The sequence below is a fragment of the Xenopus tropicalis genome, chromosome 1, assembly GCF_000004195.4.
Source record: "Xenopus tropicalis strain Nigerian chromosome 1, UCB_Xtro_10.0, whole genome shotgun sequence".
Lineage (NCBI taxonomy): Eukaryota > Metazoa > Chordata > Amphibia > Anura > Pipidae > Xenopus > Xenopus tropicalis.
Genome location: NC_030677.2, coordinates 16231165 through 16257376, shown reverse-complemented (window position 1 = coordinate 16257376; position 26212 = coordinate 16231165). Strand labels below are relative to the sequence as shown.

General features: G+C 41.8%; 2 protein-coding genes across 14 annotated transcripts in view; both read left to right on the top strand.

Moving 5' to 3' along the window:
* Window positions 1–13212, top strand: part of adam33 (ADAM metallopeptidase domain 33) — a 61273-nt gene extending 48061 nt beyond the window's left edge. The window contains exons 15-23 of one of the 2 annotated variants that reach the window (XM_012963957.3): window positions 1–109; window positions 2101–2296; window positions 3953–4030; window positions 5049–5157; window positions 7073–7211; window positions 8070–8172; window positions 8343–8579; window positions 8795–8922; window positions 10252–13212. In XM_012963957.3, coding sequence (XP_012819411.2) covers window positions 1–109; window positions 2101–2296; window positions 3953–4030; window positions 5049–5157; window positions 7073–7211; window positions 8070–8172; window positions 8343–8579; window positions 8795–8922; window positions 10252–10309 — 1157 coding nt within the window. In that variant the 3' untranslated portion in view covers window positions 10310–13212. 2 annotated transcript variants of the gene reach the window in all.
* Window positions 13213–21086: 7874 nt separating this feature from the next.
* pced1a (PC-esterase domain containing 1A) overlaps window positions 21087–26212 on the top strand; it is a 30809-nt gene continuing 25683 nt past the window's right edge. For 7 of the 12 annotated variants that reach the window (XM_018094963.2, XM_018094959.2, XM_018094947.2 and 4 more), the window contains exon 1: window positions 21088–21354. The gene's annotated coding sequence lies outside the window, so the exon portion shown is untranslated. 12 annotated transcript variants of the gene reach the window in all.

Here is a 26212-nt window from a genome sequence, read left to right as displayed (position 1 = left end):
GAGCTGTGGTTGCCCCTGACTTCTGCTTCCAAGATGTGAACAAAGCAGGAGACCAGTATGGAAACTGCGGCAAGAATGGAAGAGGACAATTTGTGAAGTGTACATCCCGGTAAGTGGCTTAAAGGGGACCTGTCACCCTAAGAAATAACTCCAAATTATTTTCTATATTGTTAGTTGAGCAAAATAAACTTTACTTACTCTATATAAATAATATAAATCTTGTTTCCTTCCGTCTTGGAATTACTCAATCAAAGCAAGCAGGCAGGCACCATTTTGTGGACACTGTTATGAAGGCAAGCTGTGTATCATGCCAAAATCTTGTTTATGTGCCAGAATAGGGGATCAGAGGCCCATACAAATGCACTGGCTGCACAGTTAGATGAGGAGGAGGAAGGGGGAATGTGAGGAGTGCAGTGACATCTAGGTAGCGCTGAATGGAAAGTTAAAGTACTTGTCTGCACCACCTCTATAGCAAAAAAGAAAGGAAAGGGGTTATTATTGAACCCAAAACAAACAAGTGAAGGAAACTTCTTAGTAATTAGTGGCGGTAAGGCAAATAGAAAGTTACAAAGGTCAAAACCAAGGAAGTTATACCTAGAACGTTCATAAGCCCGGGTGTATAAACCCCAGGCCCGCCACTGTTATGTGTACTCTCAATGGAGGTAAACAAAATACATCTCACCAAAGTTGAAGTATGGTCCGGGTGCTGCCAGCCCCGAACCCGTAGCCTGGGGAGCAAATTTTCAGTCCAATGCAAAAACGGCTTCATCAGCACTGAAAAGGACTTTTATTATACAGATTTTTATGTCTGGGTGACAGGTCCTCTTTAAGCTGGATAGAAGCTGACCCAGTTTAATCTTTTCTACATACTGAATAAACTGATCCAGAGGAAGGCCAACAAACTACCCATATGGTGGGCAAAGCTCTAATGGCACATTAGGGTTATGATTAATTACATAACTACCCTTCCAGTATAGAAATCATTCTATTACTCATAATGAACCATCCTTTCATCCAATCACTGTGGGGGGGGGGAAGCAGAATGTGAGATACAGATTTCCCTATGATCTTGTGCAGAACTTTGTATATGATAAATAATTTCAGTCATTGGCCAGATTGTAAAACAGTACTGGGCAACAATAGGATTTGCACGACCACAGAATAAAACAGAAATTACACTTATTACTCTTAGGGGGGCATTCACAAAAATGTCAGTAAAGGAAAATGTCTTAAAGTGTATAAAAATTGTCTTTTGTGCACTAACTTATTCACAGACCAATTATCCATCATTTTTCCACCTTTTTTTTTTTTTTTTACAAAAATGTTAAAAAAAGTGGGCATGGCCATTATATATACCAACAATTAGGCGTACCCATGACATTTTTAAAGACATATTTTATGCCATGACAAAGATGTCGAGAAAAAAATGTTGACATGTTAATTTGGCTTAAGTACAGCGCAATAACGACAATTTTTTACAATTTTAACATTTGTCGTGCTTGCGAAATTCCTACAATTTGCCACCAACACTTTAAAGAAACAGTTCTGTGTAAAAATTATACGGGGTAAAATAGAGACTCCGCAAAATATAAAAAATGTTTTCGATATGGTTAGGCAAAAAATGAAATCTATAAAGGCTGGAGTGGGCAGATGTCTAACATAATAGCCAGAACCCTACTTCCTGCGTTCAGCTCTCGAAGCTGTTAGCAGTCAGTAACCAATCAGTGACTTGAAGGGGGGGGGGCATATGGGACATAACTGCTCAGTTAGTTTGCTTTTGAATCTGACCTGATTGCTCACAAACTAACTGAGCAGTTATGTCCCATGTGCCCCCCCTAAACTCACTGACTAACTAAGAGGTTAGAGAGCTGAAAGTAGGAAGTAGTGTTCTGGCTATTATGTTAGACATCCACTCACTCCAGCTCACTTTGCCTAAATATCTATATTGCAAATATTTTTTATTTTGTGCAGTCTGTTTTACCCAGTTTCATTTTTACACCGAACTGTTTCTTTAAGAACTGTGTACTTACCAACACTTTTATGACTTCCCCCCATAGAAGTGAGAAAGAATCTAACAAACTATTCATTATTGTTTGTCAGAGATGCTAAGTGTGGAAAAATCCAATGCCAGACGAGCTCAGAAAAGCCCAGGGACCCCAGCATGGTGAAGGTGGACAACACCATTATCATTAATGGCTACAAGATGAAGTGTCAGGGGGTACATGCCTACTCCATGCAAGAAGAGGAAGGTGACCCGGGGCTCGTAATGACTGGGACCAAGTGTGGAGACGGCATGGTGAGTCGGCTTGGCTGCTTCCCCGGTGTTATGGTGTTTGTAGTACCAGGACAGAATATCCTTACCAGATATTCTGTTTAGAAATTTGTCTACTCACCTGTCTAATAATAAAAGGATAGTGCCGCCAAATCAAAAACATTTCTGTAAATTCAGGACATATTTATACTGTGTGGCTAGCTCACAGGACCAGTAGCAAGCTTCTTTTCTCTCTCCGAAAACTAAGATGGACACTCAAACGCTACAGTGGGGCCATATAATGTTTCCTGTATACAAACAATAGGTCAGGAACAGGCTCAGAGCAATAAAGTTAAAGGAACAGTAACACCAAAAAATTAAAGTGTATAAAAGTAACTAAAATATAATGTGCTGCTGCCCTGCACTGGTAAAAGTTGTGTGTTTACTTCAGAAAGTCTACTATAATTTATATAAATAAGTTGCTATGTAGCCATGGAGGCAGCCATTCAAAGGAGAAAAGACACAGGTTACATAGCAGATAACAGATAAAACACTATTGTATTCTACAGAACTTATCTGTTATCTGCTATGTGCCTGTGCCTTTTCTCCTTTTTTCCAGCTTGAATGGCTGCCCCCGTGGCTACACAGCAGCTTATTATATAAATTATAGTAGTGTTACTGTAGCAAACACACCAGTTTTACCCGTGCAGGGCAACAGTGCATTATATTTTTATTACTTTAAAGCTCTTTCATTTTTTTGGTGTTACTGTTCCTTTAAGGCAATGCCAAGGGCCAAACACCCTACATGAAAAACAAACAGAGATCCAAGAAAAAAGACCAACAGGACAGATTTTATGTGGCCACACTGGGCATAATTGTCAGGATAATCCTTTCAGTCAGACTATGTACCATATCCTATGTATAATTTGGCAACTCACAGTGGGATTGTAGGACTTTTGAATTATATGCCAAGAGAAGCACTGTTAGACCATATTCTGTCTGTGAGTAGGCTAACTACAGTCTCACTGGAACTGCAGGATAGTTGGATAAAAGTGGTCTCCAAGCACCCTTTTGTGCACCATTGATAAGACAACAAAGTTGACAGTAGATAACCTAAAAATGTGCTCACAGTCTGTTGGAAATGGGTGGGCATAAAGATGTGTGATGACTGGGGCACAGTGTCAGACTGAGATGCCAGGGGCCAAGCAGAATACCTTAGACCAGGGGTCCCAACCATTCTAACTTTAGCATCATAAAAGCTTTATTTGGTAGTTAATCTTGTTTTTATTCAACCAAAACTTGCCCCCAAGTCAGGAATTCAAAAATAACTACCTGGTTTGGGGGCACTGAGAGCAACATCCAAGGGATTGGGGAGCAACCCTTTGTTCCCATACAGAAACAGGGACTGATTATGAAATTGGACAAATGGTTAGAAGTAGGAAGCCCCATTAACACCTGGGCCCACAGGGAGTTTTCCTGGTATCCCAGTGGGCCAGTCTAACACTGCTGGGGCAACAGTTATACCACTATTCCCCTGCATTGAGAACAATTTCTGCCCCATAGGATCCCTGTGATGGGATAATATGAATAAGTGTGCTTATGGGGATTTGTCTTTGTGCATTAGGCATGAAGTGGGCTTTTGAATTCTGTTTATTACAATGGATTGCTAGTGAGTAACACTGGTACCCTCTGTGCCTGCAGGTATGCAAGGATCGTCGCTGTCAGAATGCCTCCTTCTTTGAGCTGGACCAGTGCGTGTCTAAGTGTAATGGACATGGGGTAAGTGACATGTAATAGCAACATTAACTAAACTCTCAATACAAATCAGGGCAGGGGTCCAAAGCTAGAGAAACTGATCTGCCAGGTCACTTGAATTCAGGATTTTTTCATTCATCTCCATATTTGGAAAGGGAACTAAGTTATATAACGTTTTGTTTGTGGCTGGGAACATGTTAGGCCATTGAAAGAATAGAGAAACCTACTATCCAATACCAATGAGAGCCACTAGAGGTCATCTGTCTGTGGCTTCAGGAATTGTACTGACATAAGCATGTATAGGCCAGTCGAAGGGACATTATACCAAGAAAAAAAAAAAAAAATAATATATATATATATATTGTTTTTGCCACACCCCCATGCTTGGCACACGTTTAGGGGCCATTTACCAACTGTTTAATTTTTTTTTTTTCCTATTCAAAATTTTACAATGTTTTTTTTAAAAAGATTGCGACTTTTCTGAGATTTATTATGCGCCAAAATGTCTAAAAATCAGAACTTGACAATTCACTGAGATCACGTAGAAGACAATGGCAGATGTCCCTTGCTTTTTGTTTCGAAACTCTAGGGGTTTTTTTTATGTGACAGTTCGAAAAAGTTGCAGTTTTTAAATTTTGTGACTTTTCCTGCACATGCTTTTTCATTTCAGATTTTTTAGTAAATGCCAGACATTCATGGAAATGAGTTTATTCGAATTTAAAATTAAAAAAATGAGAAATGTTAGAGCTTTAGTAAATCTGTCCTTTTGCCCATGCCTAAGATTCTGCCATTATTTATTGTATTATATATTCTTTTACAATTTGTGCATCTGAATGAGATATTTTTAAATCTGGAGTAGCTACATTAATGACCTAGCAATGTTTATGTGCCAAGTTAATGTTGAATTGTCCCTTTTAACTAAATAGCAAGGTATAAGAACATAGTGTATGGACTATTGCCTCAAGTTTTAATGGTAGTGTCTAGTACTTTCTTCGTGTCCCGTTACATAATCCATACTGACCTTTCTGCTTATTTCCAACAGGTCTGTAACAGCAACAGAAACTGCCATTGTCATTCAGGCTGGGCCCCTCCTTACTGTGACAAACCTGGGCCAGGTGGCAGTCAAGACAGTGGCCCTGCACCTAATGACAGTAAGTTGGTTCTATTGACTCTAGCAACTGTTTGCGCCAAACTTTATAGTACTTTACTCTCTGCCCCCATATTATTCTCCTTTTTTTAATTTGATTTGGCAGTGGGAGAGGTGGGTGCAGTATGCATGCATTCAGTCTAGTTTATCGGACCCTGTAATAAACATTATTGAATGTTCCAGAAATATCTAGTATAAATAAATTTGAAGCAACTGGACTTGTTTAGTAATCATTGAAGACGTTTCACTACTCATCCGAGCAGCTTCTTCAGTTCAACTGACTGGTATGGGAAGTCCTCAGCATATATACTCTTCCACTAATCCAATCACAATGGCACTATGTAACTCTTCAGAAAGGTGACATCTGAAACTCACAGAGGTGTGAATGCTGTGGAGTTACTTTGAAAGGATTACCCAAGTATCATGCAACTCTTCAAACAGGTGTTACTTGTTAGAGTAACTGCTCTCTAAGCGAATGGCTCAGCATAGGAGGGTGAACACTACAAGCCAGGACTCTGCTGTCTTTCTACACCTAAAAGACAAGGGACACTCCTTTGAAAATAGCAATGTTCAAATTTTGGACAAAGAAGACCGCTGGTTTGAAAGAGGTGTAAAAGAGGCCATTCATGTCAAAGTGGAGAAACCATCCCTTAACAGAGGCGGGGGACTTCGACACCATCTGTCTGCTACATACAATGCTGTTCTAACATCTGTACCCCGGCAGTTTCAGAACTCTTCACACATCCATTCATGCAACTCTAACAAGTAACACCTGTTTGAAGAGTTGCATGATACTTGGGTAATCCTTTCAAAGTAACTCCACAGCATTCACACCTCTGTGAGTTTTAGATGTCACCTTTCTGAAGAGTTACATAGTGCCATTGTGATTGGATTAGTGGAAGAGTATATATGCTGAGGACTTCCCATACCAGTCAGTTGAACTGAAGAAGCTGCTCGGATGAGTAGTGAAACGTCTTCAATGATTACTAAACAAGTCCAGTTGCTTCAAATTTATTTATACTAGATATACCATGGCCTGGATGAATGAAAATCTTCATAGACAAAATGTTCCAGAAAGTTCCATCTCCCATAGGCTCCATTATAAGAAAATAATTCTAATTTTTAAAAATTATTTCCTTTTTCTCTGTAATAATAAAACAGTACTTGTACTTGATCACAAATAAGATATAATTACCCCTTATTGGGGGCAGAACAGCCCTATTGGGTTTATTTAATGGTTAAATGATTCCCTTTTCTCTGTAATAATAAAACAGTACCTGTACTTGATCCCAACTAAGATATAATGACTCCATATTGGAGGCAAAACAATCTTATTGGGCTTAAATGATGTTTAAATGATTTTTTAGACTTATGGCACGGAGATCCAAATTATGGAAAAATCCTTATCCAGAAAGCCCCAGGTCCCGAGCATTCTGGATAACCATTATACCTGTATAATCATTTATAAATGTATTGTTGCTGTATCTGAATTTAATACTTTCAAAAGGACACAGCTCGTATAAATAAATGAAAATATCAGGAACTTTGGGGAATAAAGGGCTAATCCAGTTTTCGGAAATTGATCTTCTCGCTGCTGCGAAAAGCATTTGGAATTTAATTGGATTTTCTTTTTTTTCCCAAGAATTTAATTGACTTGGGCAAAAGGCTTAATAAACATATTAGTGGATTTACTTTCAAAGAGATATTAAAAGTATTGGAGATTATCTTCTCAATAGTTGTTCATAGATGAGTTATTGTAGGGCCACATGAAATGGAAGAAGTCTGGTTCAGGGATTTTGCATTTTGGACAAAAAGCTCCCTTTGGACTAATATTTTCAGCTAGAGTGTAAGTTTTATAAGCTAAATGAACTAAACGAAAATGGGTTTTGTTGTACTGACCTTTGTGTGGTTCTTCTCAGTTCCTGTGGGTGTCACTATTTTCTTGGTTATCCTGTTCCTGGTTCTGCTGCTGGGTTTGGCTATTGCGATGGTCTACTGGTATCGAAAACCAGGTTCTCTCCTGAACAAGTGGCTGAAGAAGAGCAAAGCAAAATGCAGGTAAAAAAAAAGGGTGCGAGTCTGAGTTATGATTTATTTATGGGAGGGGGAAAGGCCCATTGTATTAACTGCATCATCTGTATATGGGACATGTACGGCCGCAAGTGCAGTTGCAGTCCCCAGACGTTCCCCACAATCTGTTGTGTTTAAACTATTAATTTCATCAGATACTTGCGTCAAAATGCACTCCTTTCATTTCTGTATAGTTGTGCTTGGCAGCACTCCATCCTGCCTTCCGTTCCCAACTGAGTGCTGTTGCTCCTATTGACCCAAGGGAACCCTAGAGCTACCCTCAACGCTCTGCATTAATTGCTGCAGTTCAGCTGCACTGAACACAGTTGCATTAAAAGTGAATCGGATGCGCTTAGGGTAAAAGCAGTGCAATTGCATCAATAGCATCCCCCTTTTGCGACCACAATGGTGCTGGAATTCTGGAAAAAAAAATAGCTGCATTTTGGGTAAAAAATATGGAAACTGCTCTTGAGTTGCACTTTGCACACATTCATGTGCCCTTATGTGTGGCTAGAGCTATAATGCCAGCCCCCGGCACGGGTACAGGGGCTCCTGAAATGACAAGGCCCTATGCCAGTACGCTAACAACAGTGATTGGTACATTGCACCCTTTTTGTTAACCAGAGTACAGCATATTTATTAATACTTTAGACTCGTGCATTTACTTTGTTAGACAGTATCTGAATGTTAATTTACTTAATTACACAACAGATTTCTTATTAGATGCCGTTATTGTATAGTAGACATCACCATACGTGAGTAATGTATAACTGTGTCAAAAAATATAAACAAAGAATGTAAAAACAACACTGTAATAACATGTATTTATAACATGTATTTATACAGCTTATGCAAAGCCACCCAACCAAAGGCAAACAGAGCGTATTCAAGCAAGATCTTTACTATGCGCGATATATCCTATCCAGTTAAATCCGACAGCAAACAAACTGTAAGTAGTTCTGTTCCTGTATTTAGACAGCAGTGTGCCTGCTTTTTTGTGCTTGTTTGGCCGGTGGGACATAAACATATTCTCTATTCTGTAAGCTGTTTGGGGGGTATTTAGGTTATTAAATTTTGCTAATAATTAATATATATATAATAATATATGTCTTCCTTTAGCACTCACGGGACATATTCCAAGGAAAAACAACTGCTGCTCAGAACAGTTCTCATCCTGTTAACGTTGTGCGTCCTCTTCGTCCGGCTCCCAGCCCAGTGATCCAACATGGGAAGCCTCTTAGGCCTCCTCCTCCTCCAATGAAACCGTCGCCCATTCTGCCTGCAAAAGAAGAAACCGTTCATGTAAAACTGCTACCCCCCAAGAAACCTCTACCCTCTTGCCCTAGGCCGCAGCAGGTAAGTCCATTGTCAGATGATTTCTCCCTGTCTGCTATCTGTACAGCCTGTACGGGATAAGTCTAAATACCACTATATTGAGCTCACTGTAAAGTAAGAAAATGCTCCTTGCATAATATATATATACTTAGGCACTTGGGCAGATATTTAAAAAAGATATTTAAAAGATACAGAATACTTGATGCTATAACATTTGCTTTTCTATTTATGCTCAGCTGAACCCACCTTCCAAGCCACTGCCGGTGACTCCTGCTCACAAAGAGCCACTGTTGGTTATGACACCGGCCACACATAACAAGGCTCCCATCACCAACTCTGCTACCCAGCTTAAAGGGCCACGCAGGTGAGTTCAATAAGGACCAAAGTCAGTCTTCCATATTGTCAGCCATGAGAACTACTCTCAGCCAGTGTTCGCTAAGGAGGCCATCGGATGAGGGCCACATTAAAGGGGACATATACGATAAACAAAAAAACACTCTAATCTTGTAGGCAATTATTAATAATACATGGTGCTAGTTGCACTTTGGGCTAAAAATGAATATTATCTTGAAAAGTGGCCCCTTTATTGGAGCTCCCTATAGATCCTCTCAGGTTCCTGTCCATGTTTCAAATAAAGGATGGACATGTCCTAACGGTCCCTGCCAGAAGTACAGTAGGAGGGGAATAGCCCTGCAGTCACACAAGCAAAGACAGGCTTCAGTTCCCTATCAGATCAGCCTAGCTGCTGATTGGTTCCTATCCTACAGTTGGGGATGCTGAGTGCACAGCCTGGGAAAGGAGGCAGCCGGAAGTGGAACTGGTGGGTTTTTTAGAGATATTTTCAATATATCAGCCCGAAACCCTACTTTTTAAAGCACATTACCTCTGAATTTAGATGAGTACAATTCATTGGCTCAGTATTGTTTTTCACACAATATGTCCCCTTTAACACACCAATGTAGCCTTCTTCCAACAGGATTTTCAATCTTGCTTGAATGACATGTGTCTGTTGCAGAGGTTAAGTGGATCTAAATTGTTTATAATAAAAGTAGGAAACATTTAGGGATGCACCATATCCAGGATTCGGTTTGGGATTTGGCCAATATCCTGCCTTTTTCAGCAGGATTCAGATTCGGCCCAATCCATGCTCTTGGCCTTGCTGCACACGCAGTTCTCTTTATCCCTTCCTTGTCCTACTTTGCATATGCAAGTTAGGATTTGGTTTGGTATGTGGGCAAATCTTTCACAAAAGATTTGGGGTATGGCCGAATCTGAAAATAGTGGATTCGGGTGCATCCCTAGAAACATTAATATAGAACAATTGCTTTTCTTTTTTTTAAAGGAGAAGGAAAGGTACAATCACTGGGAGGTGCCTAACATTTAATGTGGGCCTTGGGGTATTTATAGATAAACCAGTAGGAACTGCCATACTGCTTACCTTGGCTGATCTCTCTAGTTGTCACCATCTAGAGGTCCGAACAGACTGCAATATTTCTGCTACCTCTGCCATGCCAAGCTATTGTAAAAAATATACAGAAAAAGAATAGGTTGTATTATCTGCATACAGTAAGCCATACCCATTTAATGCAACATAAAACAAAAACCTACATGCAAAACAAATACACATTTTATTCACAAAAATGTAAGGTTAAAGCATCATACTGACTCTTGCTCTTGCATTATATCCTTTCAGGCCAATACAAGGGGGCAAGGTCCAAGCTGCTGCTGCTGCCTTTCTTCAGAGAAAATAACAGAGAAGAGAAATGAAATCCAAAACCAGGGATACGTATCCTAATATTTGCACTAGAAGGCAAAGGCTTTCAGGCTTGGCACAAGAGGGATGGTTCATCTATGGCCTGCCGGCCTGTCTTGGACTTACAAAAGCAACCTCTGTTCTTGGGTCATCTCACATCACATGTATGGTACTCACTGAATCCCAGTGTCTGTATGCTGGAGTATACTGGAGTCAGCCAATATCCTTAGGCTTGTACCTCTGGGCTGCTGAAGGCATCATTCTTTTTTCTGGAACATTTTGTTGGTTTATATAAATATATCCAATTCTTCAGCTTATAGGAGCTTCATTTTCAGCAGTAATTCCGCTGAATTCCTACAGCGTTCTGTAACTCTTTAGTAAATACAAGATATTGGTGCCTTTGACTTGATGATCTCTTCAAACTTTATAATCATCAAGTTCCACACTCCACCTTGTGCCATTTTCCTGCAGGCCACTTTGCATCCATGTTGTAATGGAAAGCTCAGTGAGTGTTCAACAGCTTTTCATTAAAAAAAAAATAGGTGCCAATTGATAGAGTATGGTGCAAAGTTTGACTACTAAGTGAAATGCAACAAGTGCCAGTGGCTATGAGGCCCAGAGAAGGTCCCATGGTGAATTGTTCAGGCACTTTGTGCAGTCACCTGGAGGCAGAAATAAGTACTGGAACCACTCTATGTTGGTTAAAAAAAACCTGTGGAAATTCATCCTGCCCTGTAATATGTATTTTAATATCATTATAATAACATGTACCATTGACAATGAGGCACTTTAAAGCGATATCCTGCTTATTGATGGACTCTGTGCTTCTGACTCTGATCAAGCTTGGCCTGCCCTTCTTTTCTTGAAACAGGTGGTGGAACCATAACAGGGAATAGTTACTACCATAGTGTGTCAGGGTGGAGCAGCTGGCATGATGCCACCATTTTTACTAAAGCCTTTTTTGATTTCTGTGTTTATCGGCTTTTTTGATTTCTGTGTATCCAGTGCAATACGTACTGTAATTCCATCATGGTGCCTTATACACAAGCATGTACTGTTTGTACCTTCATGCACACTGTAGGACAATCTTATTATATTGCATTCATTGTACTGCTTTCTCATGATCCTGATAGTAGTCATACCCAGCACTCAGTATACAATGGAAATGACCTAAAGGACCAGACATTTCACAGAGAAGTATTTCTTGATGCATCTGTATAGTTTTTATAAAAATAACCTTCCATGCAATGCCCTTGTACTCGAAGACTGAGCAGGTAGCAGAATAACCTATTAAACTGGCCATAAATAGGCTCATAAAATGGTATGAACAAAGTAGAGGTAATGAATGCTTCATCGGGAATCCCTTTATCCAAAAAGCTCCAAATTTGTGTAGCAGATAAACAGAAAAGTGGCCATACCATGTATTGCCTATCGTTCAGTATTGGTCTGTTGTGTTAAGAATCCAATCACTGAGGATCTCTGCTGCCTCCTACTGTCCTGACTTTTCTATTAAAGTAAACTTTATGAAATCATTACTAATTTATTTATCCAAACAGTCTATGTGTTTCCATATTTCAGCATTCATCTTACCTTTATGTTACTCCCCAAATAAGTTGCAAAGTACAGTGTCACAGCTTGTTGTTTGTGCAGAACATTCCTTTTTGATTGAATATGTAAGTAGGAGCTGCAATATACAGGGCTAATCTTATAAACTGCTGGGCCCAATTGGGACCATTTTGGTGGGACCCCCTAAACAAGTGTTGCCAGCTGGCACAGGGTTCCAGGTCTGGGTGGGCAAATAGTCTCTCGCTCTGTGAGTGATGGTGTAACCCTGCCTTTTCCCCTCTCTTTCTCTTGTTCCATTGGCCCCCAACATTTCATGGCACAATATGGCCCCCTAGCACTGGGCACTGACACACCAAGCATAGTATATACAGTGTGAGACAGTGATTATTGGCCCCTCAGGCACACTATACACAGTGACCCCCTGGGATAGCAGTATGAATGCAGTGCCCACTTTGTGTTTAATGTCTCATAACATAACGTAGCAGCATTATCAGTCAATTCTTATTGGGGTGAGCTGGACATCTTTATGTGCTTATTCCCAATTGTGTGGGGCCCTGTTGGGCCCAATAGTTCCAATTGGCATACAGCCACCCTGGCCATATACCTTACACCACCTGAGGCATTATGTTTAGACTTCTATAGACCAACACCTCACACTGCTGATCAATACATCAAGCACTTTACTTTACGTCTATAGATAATGTCCCAGGCAAGGGAAGAAATGTTATTAAATACAGAGAGGGAAGCTAGGCTCTGCTTTGCACTCTTTTTAAGAGAACATATTAGGAAGATAAAACCTGTTTCTATAATACAGTATATTTTTCTTTAACATTTAACAATAATATAGTCTTTTAACACAGACAGAAGGAGATAAGCCATATTGTCCTCGTAGCCACTGAGTGCTGGGTTCAGGAAACCATCTGTATGCAGTGGCGAGTGAGGATGCAGGGAGTTGTAGATATAAAAATAAGCATTTCCCGGTGCCTCAGGCTCCCTTCTTTGTGAGAGTCAGTGGGCTAGCAAGGTGGCCAACATAATGCATGGGGTTTAGACTAAACGGTCAGCCTTAGCCCTCTCCCCTGGCACCTTCATGCCCCCTCCCTACAGCACACTGAGCCAATAGCAGCCTTACACTCCAACAGGTACTCCTCATTACTGAAATATGTTTACAGGGCTCTCACAGACCCCAAAAGTTGTACTCTCTGTTAGCACTCTATTATACGAATGTTTATCACTGAGGTGATGTACATGATGCATTGTTGTATTTTTTTTTATATTTAAATTTGTGGTACTGCCAATGGTATTTAATAAAAAAAACCTGCTTTTTTACAATAATAATGAGTATGGTGTATTTTATATACTGTAAATTATATGACTGAAAAGAGTCCTCACCTGGGTCAATTGATCTGAATATAATTGGAAGGAGGACCAGCACTCTAGTTGTGTGTACCACAGGGATTTATTTTATTTCACTTCACGCTACAGCCAACATTTCAGTCCTTCTTGGAACCTTGGTCAAGGATAAAGTACATGTGACCACACTGCTATTCATACAGTCTCATTATATACATATTTCCCTGATCATTATGGCAGCCTACACACCTACGGGGAAACCCATAGCTGTGAAGGCCGCCCATAGTAACTACGGTAAGAAAGGAAAATTTCGGTAAGTATTGATTTAAATTTTCCCTTTTCCCTGGTCACTATGGGCAGCCTACAAACCTATGGGTTTCCCCGTAGGTGTGATGGCTGCCCATAGTAACTAGGAAAGGAAAATTTCGGTAAGTATTGATTTAAAGGACAAAGGGTATACTGGTTTCGCCTTTTACCTGCCCTCAGCCCCATCGAACCTATGGGGTTTCCCCATAGGTGTGAAGGCTGCCCATAGTAACCAGGAAAGGAAAATTTCGGTAAGTATTGATTTAAATTTTCCCTTATATATACTTATTTGTAAAATATACCCTCAGAAAAATCCAGTGTTTCGATTGCATAACTTACCTTCCTCAGGGACAGCAAACATCCAGAACTGCCAGTGACCCACTCCTTAAAAGAGCAGTAATGTCAGACAGTGAAAATATTTAGTTACTAAATATATTACTAAATATATTACCTAAATACATACACACTATATATATATATACACATATATACACATATTTCTAAAATATTAAAAGCTACAGGTAAAAGAAGTGCAGTGTTTTGTGTGTCCCAGACAAAGGTTATACTGGTTTCGCCTTTTACCTTCCCTCAGCCTCATCGAGTGGGGATAACTCCCAGCATCTCTCTGCAGAACAGCTTACGTGCAATTATTGATCTCAGATTGGGCCCTTGCGGGGTTAGTGGAGGAAGGGTGTTGAAAATCAATTGTATACCAGTGGTTCTTAACAAGAACGTTATTGAAGAACAAAGTATTTACAGGGATGCCAAGTTATCCTTACAGTACAGATGCAGCCACTTGTAGTATTAGCAAAAGTGCATAAATAACATGTTCCTAGCTCAAATGTGGTAGAACATATTAATTAAACTGCATATGAAACAGGTTTGATCCCATCCTGGGTTCCTTTCCCCTATGGTCCCTATTCTAGGCAATTATTGCCTGGGGGGATACCAACCCAATGTTTCTTCTACATTGGGGCACTGAGCTGCCCTTGTTCTCAAGCCCTGCCTGTCCTACACTCCTGGGGTGTACCAAGACACAGTCTGGCTATCAATAACTATTGCTTTTCACGGGATTCTAGTATTAATCCTGAAAGTGAGGCCTAGTTTAGCCTCTAGCCTCTCAGCACTCCTAAATACAATAACAAGAGATCCTCTGAACTCACCCTTTATCAATATATAGGACTTTAAAGAAACAGTAAAGGTGGCCATACACGGGCAGATAGTCCCTCGAACCGATTTGGCAGCTTATCGGCTCGTGTAGGGGCAGGAATGAAGGGCCTGCCCGACCGATATCTGGCCTGAAATTGGCCAGATATCAATCGGGCAGGTTAAAAGATTTAGTTGGATCGGGGACCACATCAGCTCGTTGATGCGGTAAACCGAAACGACTGCCCCATTGCCGCCATTATAATTAGATCGTTTGGCCTACATGTTCCCTGATATCGCCCACCCGTAGGTGGGGATATCGGGAGAAGATCCGCTAGCTTGGCGACCTCGCCAAACGAGCGGATCTTCACGTGTATGGGCACCTTAACACTAACTAGGTTCAGCCATTCAGTCTGAAGAAAAAAGGAGAAGGAAAGGTGCAGGCAGATAACAGATAAGCAGATAGAAACCCATTCTACAGAATGTTTCTGTTATCTACAAAGTAACCTGTGCCTTTTCTCCTTTTTCCAGAGCAGCTTATTATATAAATTATAGTAGTGTTTTACTGTAGCAAACACACCAGTTTTACCAGTGCAGGGCAACAGTGCATTATATTTTTATTACTTTAAAGCTCTTTCATTTTTTGGTGTTACTGTTCCTTTAAGGTGGCCATACACGGGCCGACTATAGCTGCCGATATCGGTCCCTTGGACCGATTCGGCAGCTAATCGGCCCGTGTATGGGGAGAGCAGAGCGGCCTGGCCGACCGATATCTGGCCTGAAATTGGCCAGATCTCGATCGGCCAGGTTAGAAAATCTGGTCGGATCGGGGACTGCATGGGCTCGTTGATGCGGTCCCCAATCCGACTGCCCCATTGCCGCCCACATAATCCGATCGTCTGGCCCCAGGGCCAAACGATCGGATTATTATTTTTTTTACCTAAATGGTCCCCGATATCGCCCACCCGTAGGTGGGGATATCGGGGGAAGATCCGCTCGCTTGGCGACATCGCCAAGCGAGCGGATCTGCTCGTGTATGGCCACCTTAAAGCCGGCCATACACATTCAGATTTTAGTCTTCTTCCAATGAACATTTAGATATCTCTCGTACAATTAAATGCAACAATCTAAAACTCACATTCAGGCTGAAATTGTAGGATAAAGCCCTGAAAATAACAAATGGGAGGATTTTCTGAACATGAAATAGTTGGCAGTAATCGAATGAAAGTGACTCCCATTGTAGGTCCCCCAAGCATATCGGCAGATACACAATACATTTACAGATTTGTTTCGTTAGCTGGCTGAAATCGACTATACGACCGATCGCCATGGTATGAAAATCATTGTGATGATAATTCTGAGCAAACACGGTCCAAAAATCGGTATGTGTATGGCCAGCCTAAATGGCTGCCCCCGGGGCTACACAGCAGCTTGTTTGCTAAACTATAGTAGTGTTACTGAAGCAAACACACACACCAGTTTTACCAGTTCAAGGTGAAAGTACAAACACTTTAATTTTTTGGTGTTACTGTTCCTTTAAAACCTAGGGAACCTGACACCTCCTGGTTTGTAAAGGAAAATGCCAGATAATGCTCTTACAGGAAAAGGAAACAGCTCTTCCTCCCAAAACAGGCCCAGCACTTAGTTGGCTAATCCATCCTATCACATTCTGCCAGAGTGAAAAAGATTAACTATTTCACGTCCCTACATAAATATATATAATACAAGAGAAGATTGTCATAAGAAAACAGGTTTTTTTCAAAACCCATCAGTTAATAAAGCTTCTCCAGCAGAATCCTGCATTGTTATCTGTTATTCCCATGGGGCTAGCCATATTCTTCATTTCTCAGGGTGCCACAGCCATGTGACCTGTGCTCTGATAAACTTCAGGCACACTTTACTGCTGCGCTGCAAGTTGGAGTGATATCCCCCCCCCCCCAGCGGCCGATCAGCAGAACAATGGGAAGGGAGCAAGATAGCAGCTCCAGTAGGTATCAGAATAGCACTCAATAGTAAGAAATCCAAGTCCGGCTTGGGACTCCTCCAGTTACATGGGAGTAGGAGAAACAATAGGTTAGCTGAAAGCAGTTCTAATGTGTACTGGCTGAAAGCTCAGACTCAGGCACATTTACTGCTGCGCTGCAAGTTGGAGTGATATCCCCCCCCTCCCCACCAGCGGCGATCAGCAGAACAATGGGAAGGGAGCAAGATAGCAGCTCCCAGTAGGTATCAGAATAGCACTCAATAGTAAGAAATCCAAGTCCGCTTGGGACTCCTCCAGTTACATGGAGTAGGAGAAACAATAGGTTAGCTGAAAGCAGTTCTAATGTGTAGCACTGGCTGAAGCTCAGGACTCAGGCACAATGCACTTGAGATGGCGCCTACACACCAATATTACAGCTACAAATACATTTGTTGGTTCAAAAATAAAATGTTAAATGGCAGAGTGAATTATTTGAATTATTTAGATCATGACAGACAATGTATTTAAATTACACCAGGTTTAATAAAATATAAACTTTTTAGAAGACTCTGAGTGCAGAACTTTTTTCAGTATATATACTGTATATATATATATATATATATATATATATATTCTCTATTGGTGTTAATAAAGACACTAAATTTGCCCATGAGCAGTATCCCATAGCAACTAATCAACAGGTAGAATGTACTCGCCTGTTTAAAAGCAAACATCTTATTGGTTGCTATGGGTTACTGCTACTAGGCAAACTTTGGGGCTATTACAAAAAAATCCAAATTTTGGTGGGCTTAAAACACGTTATGGTAAAAATCTGGAGTAGCCACAATAATTTCTGATGTTCTAAAATGTCACAAAAATACTTTTATCGGTCGTACGAAAATATTGTTATTGCATTCCCAAAGTCACAATATTTTCGTACCGAAAATTCCGCGAAAACCTTTCTGGCTTTGAAGCCTTCAATGTCTGGTTTTAGAAGCCTCCCATAGGACTCAATAGGGCTGATTCACTAAAGTGCGTTAATTTTTATCGCACGCTTTTTTGTGTTAATATAGACGTGATAATTAACGCGCGATTCACTACAGTATTACCACGTGCCTTAAGTCACACATCGCATGCGTTAATTTGCGAGCAGAAATGAATACTAACGCCTGATTCACAAACACTTAGACGCGCTAAATATTGCATTAGTCTGTGTGAAAATGAACACCTACTTGAGGCAGGCGGTAATTATGGAAAAGTACAGTTAATGAGCTTTTGGCAACACAATAAGGACTTTGCAGTGGGATTTATTCAAGTCTGTGTTGGCCCCAGAGTGACGCAGCCGCCAGTTTGCAGGGAAATAGGCATTTTCAGAAAAGTAGTTTTACGAGCGTAATGGTGTGTATGGCTAACATGGCGTGCGTTTATTCACACAACTATTTATACGCCGCAACTATTTATACGCGGTGCGTTGATTAGCGCATGTACCGCCAAATACCGCACGAAAATAGTATTCGCGACTAAAATAACGCATGCAGTATCGCGCATAAAAAACTTAGTGTCTTTAATTACATAAAACAGACAATTGGTCTTCATTGTTTATAGTTTTTTTTAATTATTTGCCTTCCTCTTCTGCCTCTTTTCAGATTTCAAATGGGTGTCACTGACCCCAGCAGCCAAAAATCTATTGCTTTTTGAGCCTACAATGTTATTGTTTTTTTATTACTTATCTTTCTATTCAGTCCCTCTCCTATACCTCTTACAGTATCCCATTTAAACCACTCTTTGGTAGCTAGGATAACTTGCACCCTAGCAACCAGACAGCTGCTAAAATCCCAAACTGGAGAGCTGCTGAAAAAAAAAATATATATATATAATTCAAAATCAAACACAGAAAAGATCAATAGCAACTTGTATCACAATATCATTGTCTACATCAGTGATCCCCAACCAGTGGCTCAGGGGCAACATGTTGCTCCCCAACCCCTTGGATGTTGCTCTCAGTGCCCCCAAACCAAGGAGTAATTTTTGAATTTCTGACTGGCACTCTTTGGTTGAATAAAAACAAGATTTACTCCCAAATAAAGCCCCTTAAGCTGATAGGGTGCATAGAGGCCCCTAATAGCCAATAACAGCCCTTATTTGGCTCCTCCATGAACTTTTATGGTGCTTGTGTTGCTCCCCAAGTCTTTTTACATTTGACTGTGGCTCATGAGTAAGAAAGGTTAGGGACCCCTGATCTACATCATTATAATCCCTCTACACGTCTCAGACCCCGTCCCCAGAGTCATAGCATTGTTATATGAAGCACCATATTTAATTTACCATTGCATCTCTAAAATACATAAACTGGATTATTTTTCCTTACTTAATGTGTCTTGTAGATTATTTGTTTTATTATGAATAAGAAACTGTATTGTGAAAATCTCAATTTAACCCATATATCATATTAGAGCTGTAACATATTTTCTTATCTGGAGCTCTTTATCAGTTAGGAGTCCATCTATTCACTTATACATCAGCCCCTTGTTCCTATATAATTATATTTCCTGTCTATGTTCCCATTCAAGAGCTGTAGTCAGCTAACAAACAGCACTGCACTGTATCCCGGATAGAAATTAAAGTAATGGAGGGCACTCTCGGCTTAGAAACACTTGCCCTTAAACAATTTTACTAATAAAATTGGGGCTCTGGGGCTCTAGTGGGCCCCGGCGGCCCAGACCCGACCCTTGCCAGCACTCCCCCTGCCCGACCGCTCCTGCCCTGACGTGTTAAATTTACACGCTCGGGGTAGGACATAGGGTGGGGGGCCCTGCAAGGGGGTTAGGGGGGCCCCTCTGGGGGGGGGGGCGGGCACCTGCAGGGCCCCTGGGGCCTGAGCACCGGTGGGCCCTTCACTCCCCAGTCCGACCCTGAGAAAATTACCCCAACATTTCGGCTTAAAGGAACAGTAACACCAAAAAATGAAAGAGCTTTAAAGTAATAAAAATATAATGCACTGTTGCCCTGCACTGGTAAAACTGGTGTGTTTGCTACAGTAACACTACTATAATTCATATAATAAGCTGCTGTGTAGCCACGGGGGCAGCCATTCAAGCTGGAAAAAAGGAGAAAAGGCACAGGTTACATAGCAGATAACAGATTAGCTCTGTAGAATACAATAGTGTTTTATCTGTTATCTGCTATGTGCCTGTGCCTTTTCTCCTTTGAATGGCTGCCCCCATGGCTACACAGCAGCTTATTTATATAAATTATAGTAGACTTTCTGAAGTAAACACACAACTTTTACCAGTGCAGGGCAGCAGCACATTATAGCTTAGCTACTTTTATACACTTTCATTTTTTGGTGTTACTGTTCCTTTAAATGCCTCTGTCAAGGGAACTCTCTCTGTGGTTTATTTCTGTATCCTGGACATGCTCGGAGGGCAATACCCGATATTTCCTGTTTTTATATTCATTGATGAATGGGATTGTGATGACTGGAGCACAGTTTGCCCATATATTGTCTCCAGTCTGAGGTCAAAGTGCCTAAAGTATCACAACCTGCTTCCTTTTCCGGGGGAGCAGTGATTATAATGAGAAATGACACTGATGAACTCAGCCTGATGGAGATTAATGCGGCCGGCTGTGGTGCCTGGGGGTTTAAAGGCTCATTGTGCCACAGCCTCTGTATTTTATACAAATAGGGTTAGGGGGCCCTCGGGGCTGTGTTTCCTCATAACTTTGATGTTGTCATGCCATTGGGCTTCCTCTCATAAATGGTGTATAGGAGGTTTAATCCCTACAGTATCACCTTGGCATAGCACATTATTATTTGTATTTTTTTCAGTTCAGCAGCTGTTGCTAGGGTCAATGTTACCTTAGCAACCAAGGAATGTTTTGAAAAACTGTAACAAGTGAATAATGAAGACCAACTGAAAAGTTGCTTAGAATTGGTCATTCAGTAACACGTGTTTTATCAAAATTTTACTATAGCCACAGCACCATATTGTTGGCTTTAGATGGAGTTTACCTCACTACTAAGTGCGCTGCCTGACATTATTATAACTCAGTATAACTTACCTGAGTTCATAAACTCATTTCTCTCTAATAAATAAGAGAAAGTCAAAAATGATACCACACACACCGGTCCACTAAGAGAGCGTAAGTCTGAGGTTAAAAAAGGAGGGAGGAATCTCTCAGGCCAAAGAGGCGGGGCTAGGGGTGGAGCAGAAAGCTACAGAGCGTTCTGTTGGAGAAACGACGGAAAGGGGCGGAGATTTGTGATTGGGGGCGGGCGGCTGGACAAAGACTGAATGTTTATAGGCGGGGACAGAGCTAAGAGACACGTGGGTTAGGGGGTGTGGTTTGGGCTGATTGACAGGAGCATGCCGGAGCCGGAGCGGCGCTGTTATTATGGGGGACCTGAGTGGACAGGATTAGATAGGGGCGGGGACGTAAAGTCCATCTCTCTAAACCTTGACAGAGATTGTGGGCGGGAACTCAAAGTTACCTATAAAAGTTACAGGCTGGGTTCCCGCTTCATGTCGGGGTTGTAATTCATGGATGGTTATACGGTGTTGGCTCGGAGTTAGTGCGGGGACCGGCGCACTGAGAGCTGCCTGATGCTGCAAGCGTGAGGCGCGCCCACCCTGACTCCCACCCTGACACCCACCCCCTGACTCCCACCCTGACTCCCACCCCCTGACACCCACAGTCTCTGCCTAGCGGTAAGTACTTGGCTCTCTTAGTGCATGGGGGGCAGTTACTCAGTAGGGAGATGGGAGAGTTTGTGATAGTGACACATGTACAGAGCTGTAGGGTAACAGTACATACTGGGCATTGAACTGACTGTGTACTGGGTCCTGTAGCGTTGGGCTCACTGCACTGAGTATACTGGGTACCAAGCAGAGCCCTGAGTATACTGGGTACCGAGCAGAGCACTGAGTATACTGGGTACCAAGCAGAGCCCTGAGTATACTGGGTACCAAGCAGAGCCCTGAGTATACTGGGTACCAAGCAGAGCCCTGAGTATACTGGGTACCAAGCAGAGCCCTGAGTATACTGGGTACCAAGCAGAGCACTGAGTATACTGGGTACCAAGCAGAGCCCTGAGTATACTGGGTACCAAGCAGAGCCCTGAGTATACTGGGTACCAAGCAGAGCCCTGAGTATACTGGGTACCAAGCAGAGCCCTGAGTATACTGGGTACCAAGCAGAGCACTGAGTATACTGGGTACCAAGCAGAACACTGAGTATACTGGGTACCAAGCAGAGCCCTGAGTATACTGGGTACCAAGCAGAGCCCTGAGTATACTGGGTACCAAGCAGAGCCCTGAGTATACTGGGTACCAAGCAGAGCCCTGAGTATACTGGGTACCAAGCAGAGCCCTGAGTATACTGGGTACCAAGCAGAGCCCTGAGTATACTGGGTACCAAGCAGAGCCCTGAGTATACTGGGTACCAAGCAGAGCCCTGAGTATACTGGGTACCAAGCAGAGCCCTGAGTATACTGGGTACCAAGCAGAGCCCTGAGTATACTGGGTACCAAGCACAGCACTGAGTATACTGGGTACCAAGCAGAGCCCTGAGTATACTGGGTACCAAGCACAGCCCTGAGTATACTGGGTACCAAGCAGAGCCCTGAGTATACTTGGTCCTGTACAGAGCGTTGGACTCACAGCACTGAGTATACTGGGTACCAAGCAGAGCACTGAGTATACTGGGTACCAAGCAGAGCACTGAGTATACTGGGTACCAATCAGAGCGTTGGACTCACCGCACTGAGTATACTGGGTGCTAAGCAGAGCACAAGGTATACTGGGTAGTGGTGCTATGCATTACAGAGTGTTAGCAAGACGTTGGTGTAAAACAGAGTGTTCTGGCTACTCTGCAAATTGTTGAACTTACAATGAGTAATCTGAGTACAGGTATGGGAGACCTCTTATCCAGAATGCTCGGGACCTAGGTACTATTTAATTATTGGAGAGGGACTGTGCGGAGCATTGAGCTGGCAGTGGGTACTCTGAAAACTGGGGACTGTGCGGAGCATTGAGCTGGCAGTGGGTACTCTGAAAACTGGGGACTGTGCGGAGCATTGAGCTGGCAGTGGGTACTCTGAAAACTGGGGACTGTGCGGAGCATTGAGCTGGCAGTGGGTACTCTGAAAACTGGGGACTGTGCGGAGCATTGAGCTGGCAGTGGGTACTCTGAAAACTGGGGACTGTGCAGAGCATTGAGGATCTAAAACTAACATTCAGCCTAAAATTGTAGGATAATCACTATCCAACCTAAATTTTCTAACCTGTCTGATAGCCATTGTACAAAACCCAGCTCAGTTGGACGCTGTCCTCTTACCAACACACTGCAATGCATAGTACCCAGTATCCCCATTGTTTTGCGCGTTGTACAGTCAGTACCAGTGCTCTGCTCGGTACCCAGTATATTCTGTGCCCTGCCACCTCAAAGCTCAAAATTACTAATGATTAAAATTTTAAAAATGTATTTCCTTTCTCTCTATAATAATAAAACAGTACCTGTACTGGATCCCAACTAAGATATAATTACCCCTTATTGGGGGCAGAACAGCCCTATTGGGTTTATTTAATGGTTAAATGATTCCCTTTTCTCTGTAATAATAAAACAGTACCTGTACTTGATCCCAACTAAGATATAATTACCCCTTATTGGGGACAGAACAGCCCTATTGGGTTTATTTAATGGTTAAATGATTCCCTTTTCTCTGTAATAATAAAACCGTACCTGTACTGGATCCCAACTAAGATATAATTACCCCTTATTAAACCTGACCATTTAACTTAGTACAAAAATGATGGGGATGATAATTCAGAGCCTACACACATTCCAAAAACCGTTCAACCCTACGCTATGACAATTAGGGACTTATTAGGCCTTAGGAGTGCATGGAACAGCTGATGGTATAAGGGATATTTTGTTATTCTCCTCAGCAATACTTGGGTTAACTTTGGGAGATCCACAGGTGTTATTGATTTGATTAGGACTGTAGGTTATTGTGTTATAATGTGCTACTGAGTAGCATCTCACATATTTGTAATTGGTCTCGCAACACAGAAATGCAGGATCCATTATACTGTATATATGTTTTTATCAGTGGCATAAAATCAACTGCAGCCAGCAGCAGAGTAAGGGTGCTAGTGCTCTGTCATAGCCGGTGTACATACGAACATAGCCATATCCTTCTACGGTTTGCAGTTATATATAGTCCTTGCAGTTGGTTCAGACGCATGGTCACACCTTGGGATGACAGTGATAGGGAAAAATCTCTGCATAAATATATATACAGTGGTGTGAAAAACTATTTGCCCCCTTCCTGATTTCTTATTCTTTTGCATGTTTGTCACACTTAAATGTTTCTGCTCATCAAAAACCGTTAACTATTAGTCAAAGATAACATAATTGAACACAAAATGCAGTTTTTAAATGAAGGTTTACGTTATTAAGGGAGAAAAAAACCTCCAAATCTACATGGCCCTGTGTGAAAAAGTGATTGCCCCCCTTGTTCAAAAATAACTTAACTGTGGTTTATCACACCTGAGTTCAATTTCTGTAGTCGCCCCCAGGCCTGATTACTGCCACACCTGTTTCAATCAAGAAATCACTTAAATAGGAGCTACCTGACACAGAGAAGTAGCCCAAAAGCACCTCAAAAGCTAGACATCATGCCAAGATCCAAAGAAATTGAGGAACAAATGAGAACAAAAGTAATTGAGATTTATCAGTCTGGTAAAGGTTATAAAGCCATTTCTAAAGCTTTGGGACTCCAGCGAACCACAGTGAGAGCCATTATCCACAAATGGCAAAAACATGGAACAGTGGTGAACCTTCCCAGGAGTGGCCGGCCGACCAAAATTACCCCAAGAGCGCAGAGACAGCTCATCCGAGAGGCCACAAAAGACCCCAGGACAACATCTAAAGAACTGCAGGCCTCACTTGCCTCAATTAAGGTCAGTGTTCACGACTCCACCATAAGAAAGAGACTGGGCAAAAACGGCCTGCATGGCAGATTTCCAAGGCGCAAACCACTTTTAAGCAAAAAGAACATTAAGGCTCGTCTCAATTTTGCTAAAAAACATCTCAATGATTGCCAAGACTTTTGGGAAAATACCTTGTGGACCGACGAGACAAAAGTTGAACTTTTTGGAAGGTGCGTGTCCCGTTACATCTGGCGTAAAAGTAACACAGCATTTCAGAAAAAGAACATCATACCAACAGTAAAATATGGTGGTGGTAGTGTGATGGTCTGGGGTTGTGTTGCTGCTTCAGGACCTGGAAGGCTTGCTGTGATAGATGGAACCATGAATTCTACTGTCTACCAAAAAATCCTGAAGGAGAATGTCCGGCCATCTGTTCGTCAACTCAAGCTGAAGCGATCTTGGGTGCTGCAGCAGGACAATGACCCAAAACACACCAGCAAATCCACCTCTGAATGGCTGAAGAAAAACAAAATGAAGACTTTGGAGTGGCCTAGTTAAAGTCCTGACCTGAATCCTATTGAGATGTTGTGGCATGACCTTAAAAAGGCGGTTCATGCTAGAAAACCCTCAAATAAAGCTGAATTACAACAATTCTGCAAAGATGAGTGGGCCAAAATTCCTCCATAGCGCTGTAAAAGACTCGTTGCAAGTTATCGCAAACGCTTGATTGCAGTTATTGCTGCTAAGGGTGGCCCAACCAGTTATTAGGTTCAGGGGGCAATTACTTTTTCACACAGGGCCATGTAGGTTTGGATTTTTTTTCTCCCTAAATAATAAAAACCCTCATTTAAAAACTGCATTTTGTGTTTACTTGTGTTATCTTTGACTAATAGTTAAATGTGTTTGATGATCAGAAACATTTTGTGTGACAAACATGCAAAAGAATAAGAAATCAGAAATAGTTTTTCACACCACTATTGGCTACATATTTGCCAGTGGGATTATCTTCCAATCATGATCCGTCTTTCTTCAGATAATGCACATGTTAAGGCTGATGTCCCACAGACTGTGTTAGGGCTCTGGCACACGAGGAGATTTGTCGCCTGCGTTTTTTCCCCCTGGCGCTTTGGCGACAAGTCGCCACGACAATACCCACGAAGAGATTTCATGCTAGTTGAGCTCCAGGCGATCTGCTACCCATGGTACACTCAACAGTTAACCCCCCCTCATGTTTACTCAAGTAGCTCAGAAAAGGGTCTGTGTGCGATGTGAAACAGCAGGCGATTTGAAGTAGCCTCGTATGTTTTGACGCTGGCGATTTCCATTGATTTAGCATTGGCGTCTTGTCGCCAAATCGCTCTTTTAAAAATCGCCGGCGACAAATCTCCTCGTGTGGCAGAGCCCTAAGGCTGAAGACACACTGAGCTACTAGTAGCAGCTACTTGCCATGGCTACAAAAATAGACAATACTGATCATTTACTGATAACTGTCTCTACGTGTGTTTTAGCAGAGGCAATTCTCAGTATTGTCTATGGCAGGGGATTTTCTGGCGTTTATTAGCTGCTACTAAGTAGCTCCATCTTCACCCTAATGGGGCTTTATCTGTTATGTGCTAAGTAATCTGTGCCCTTT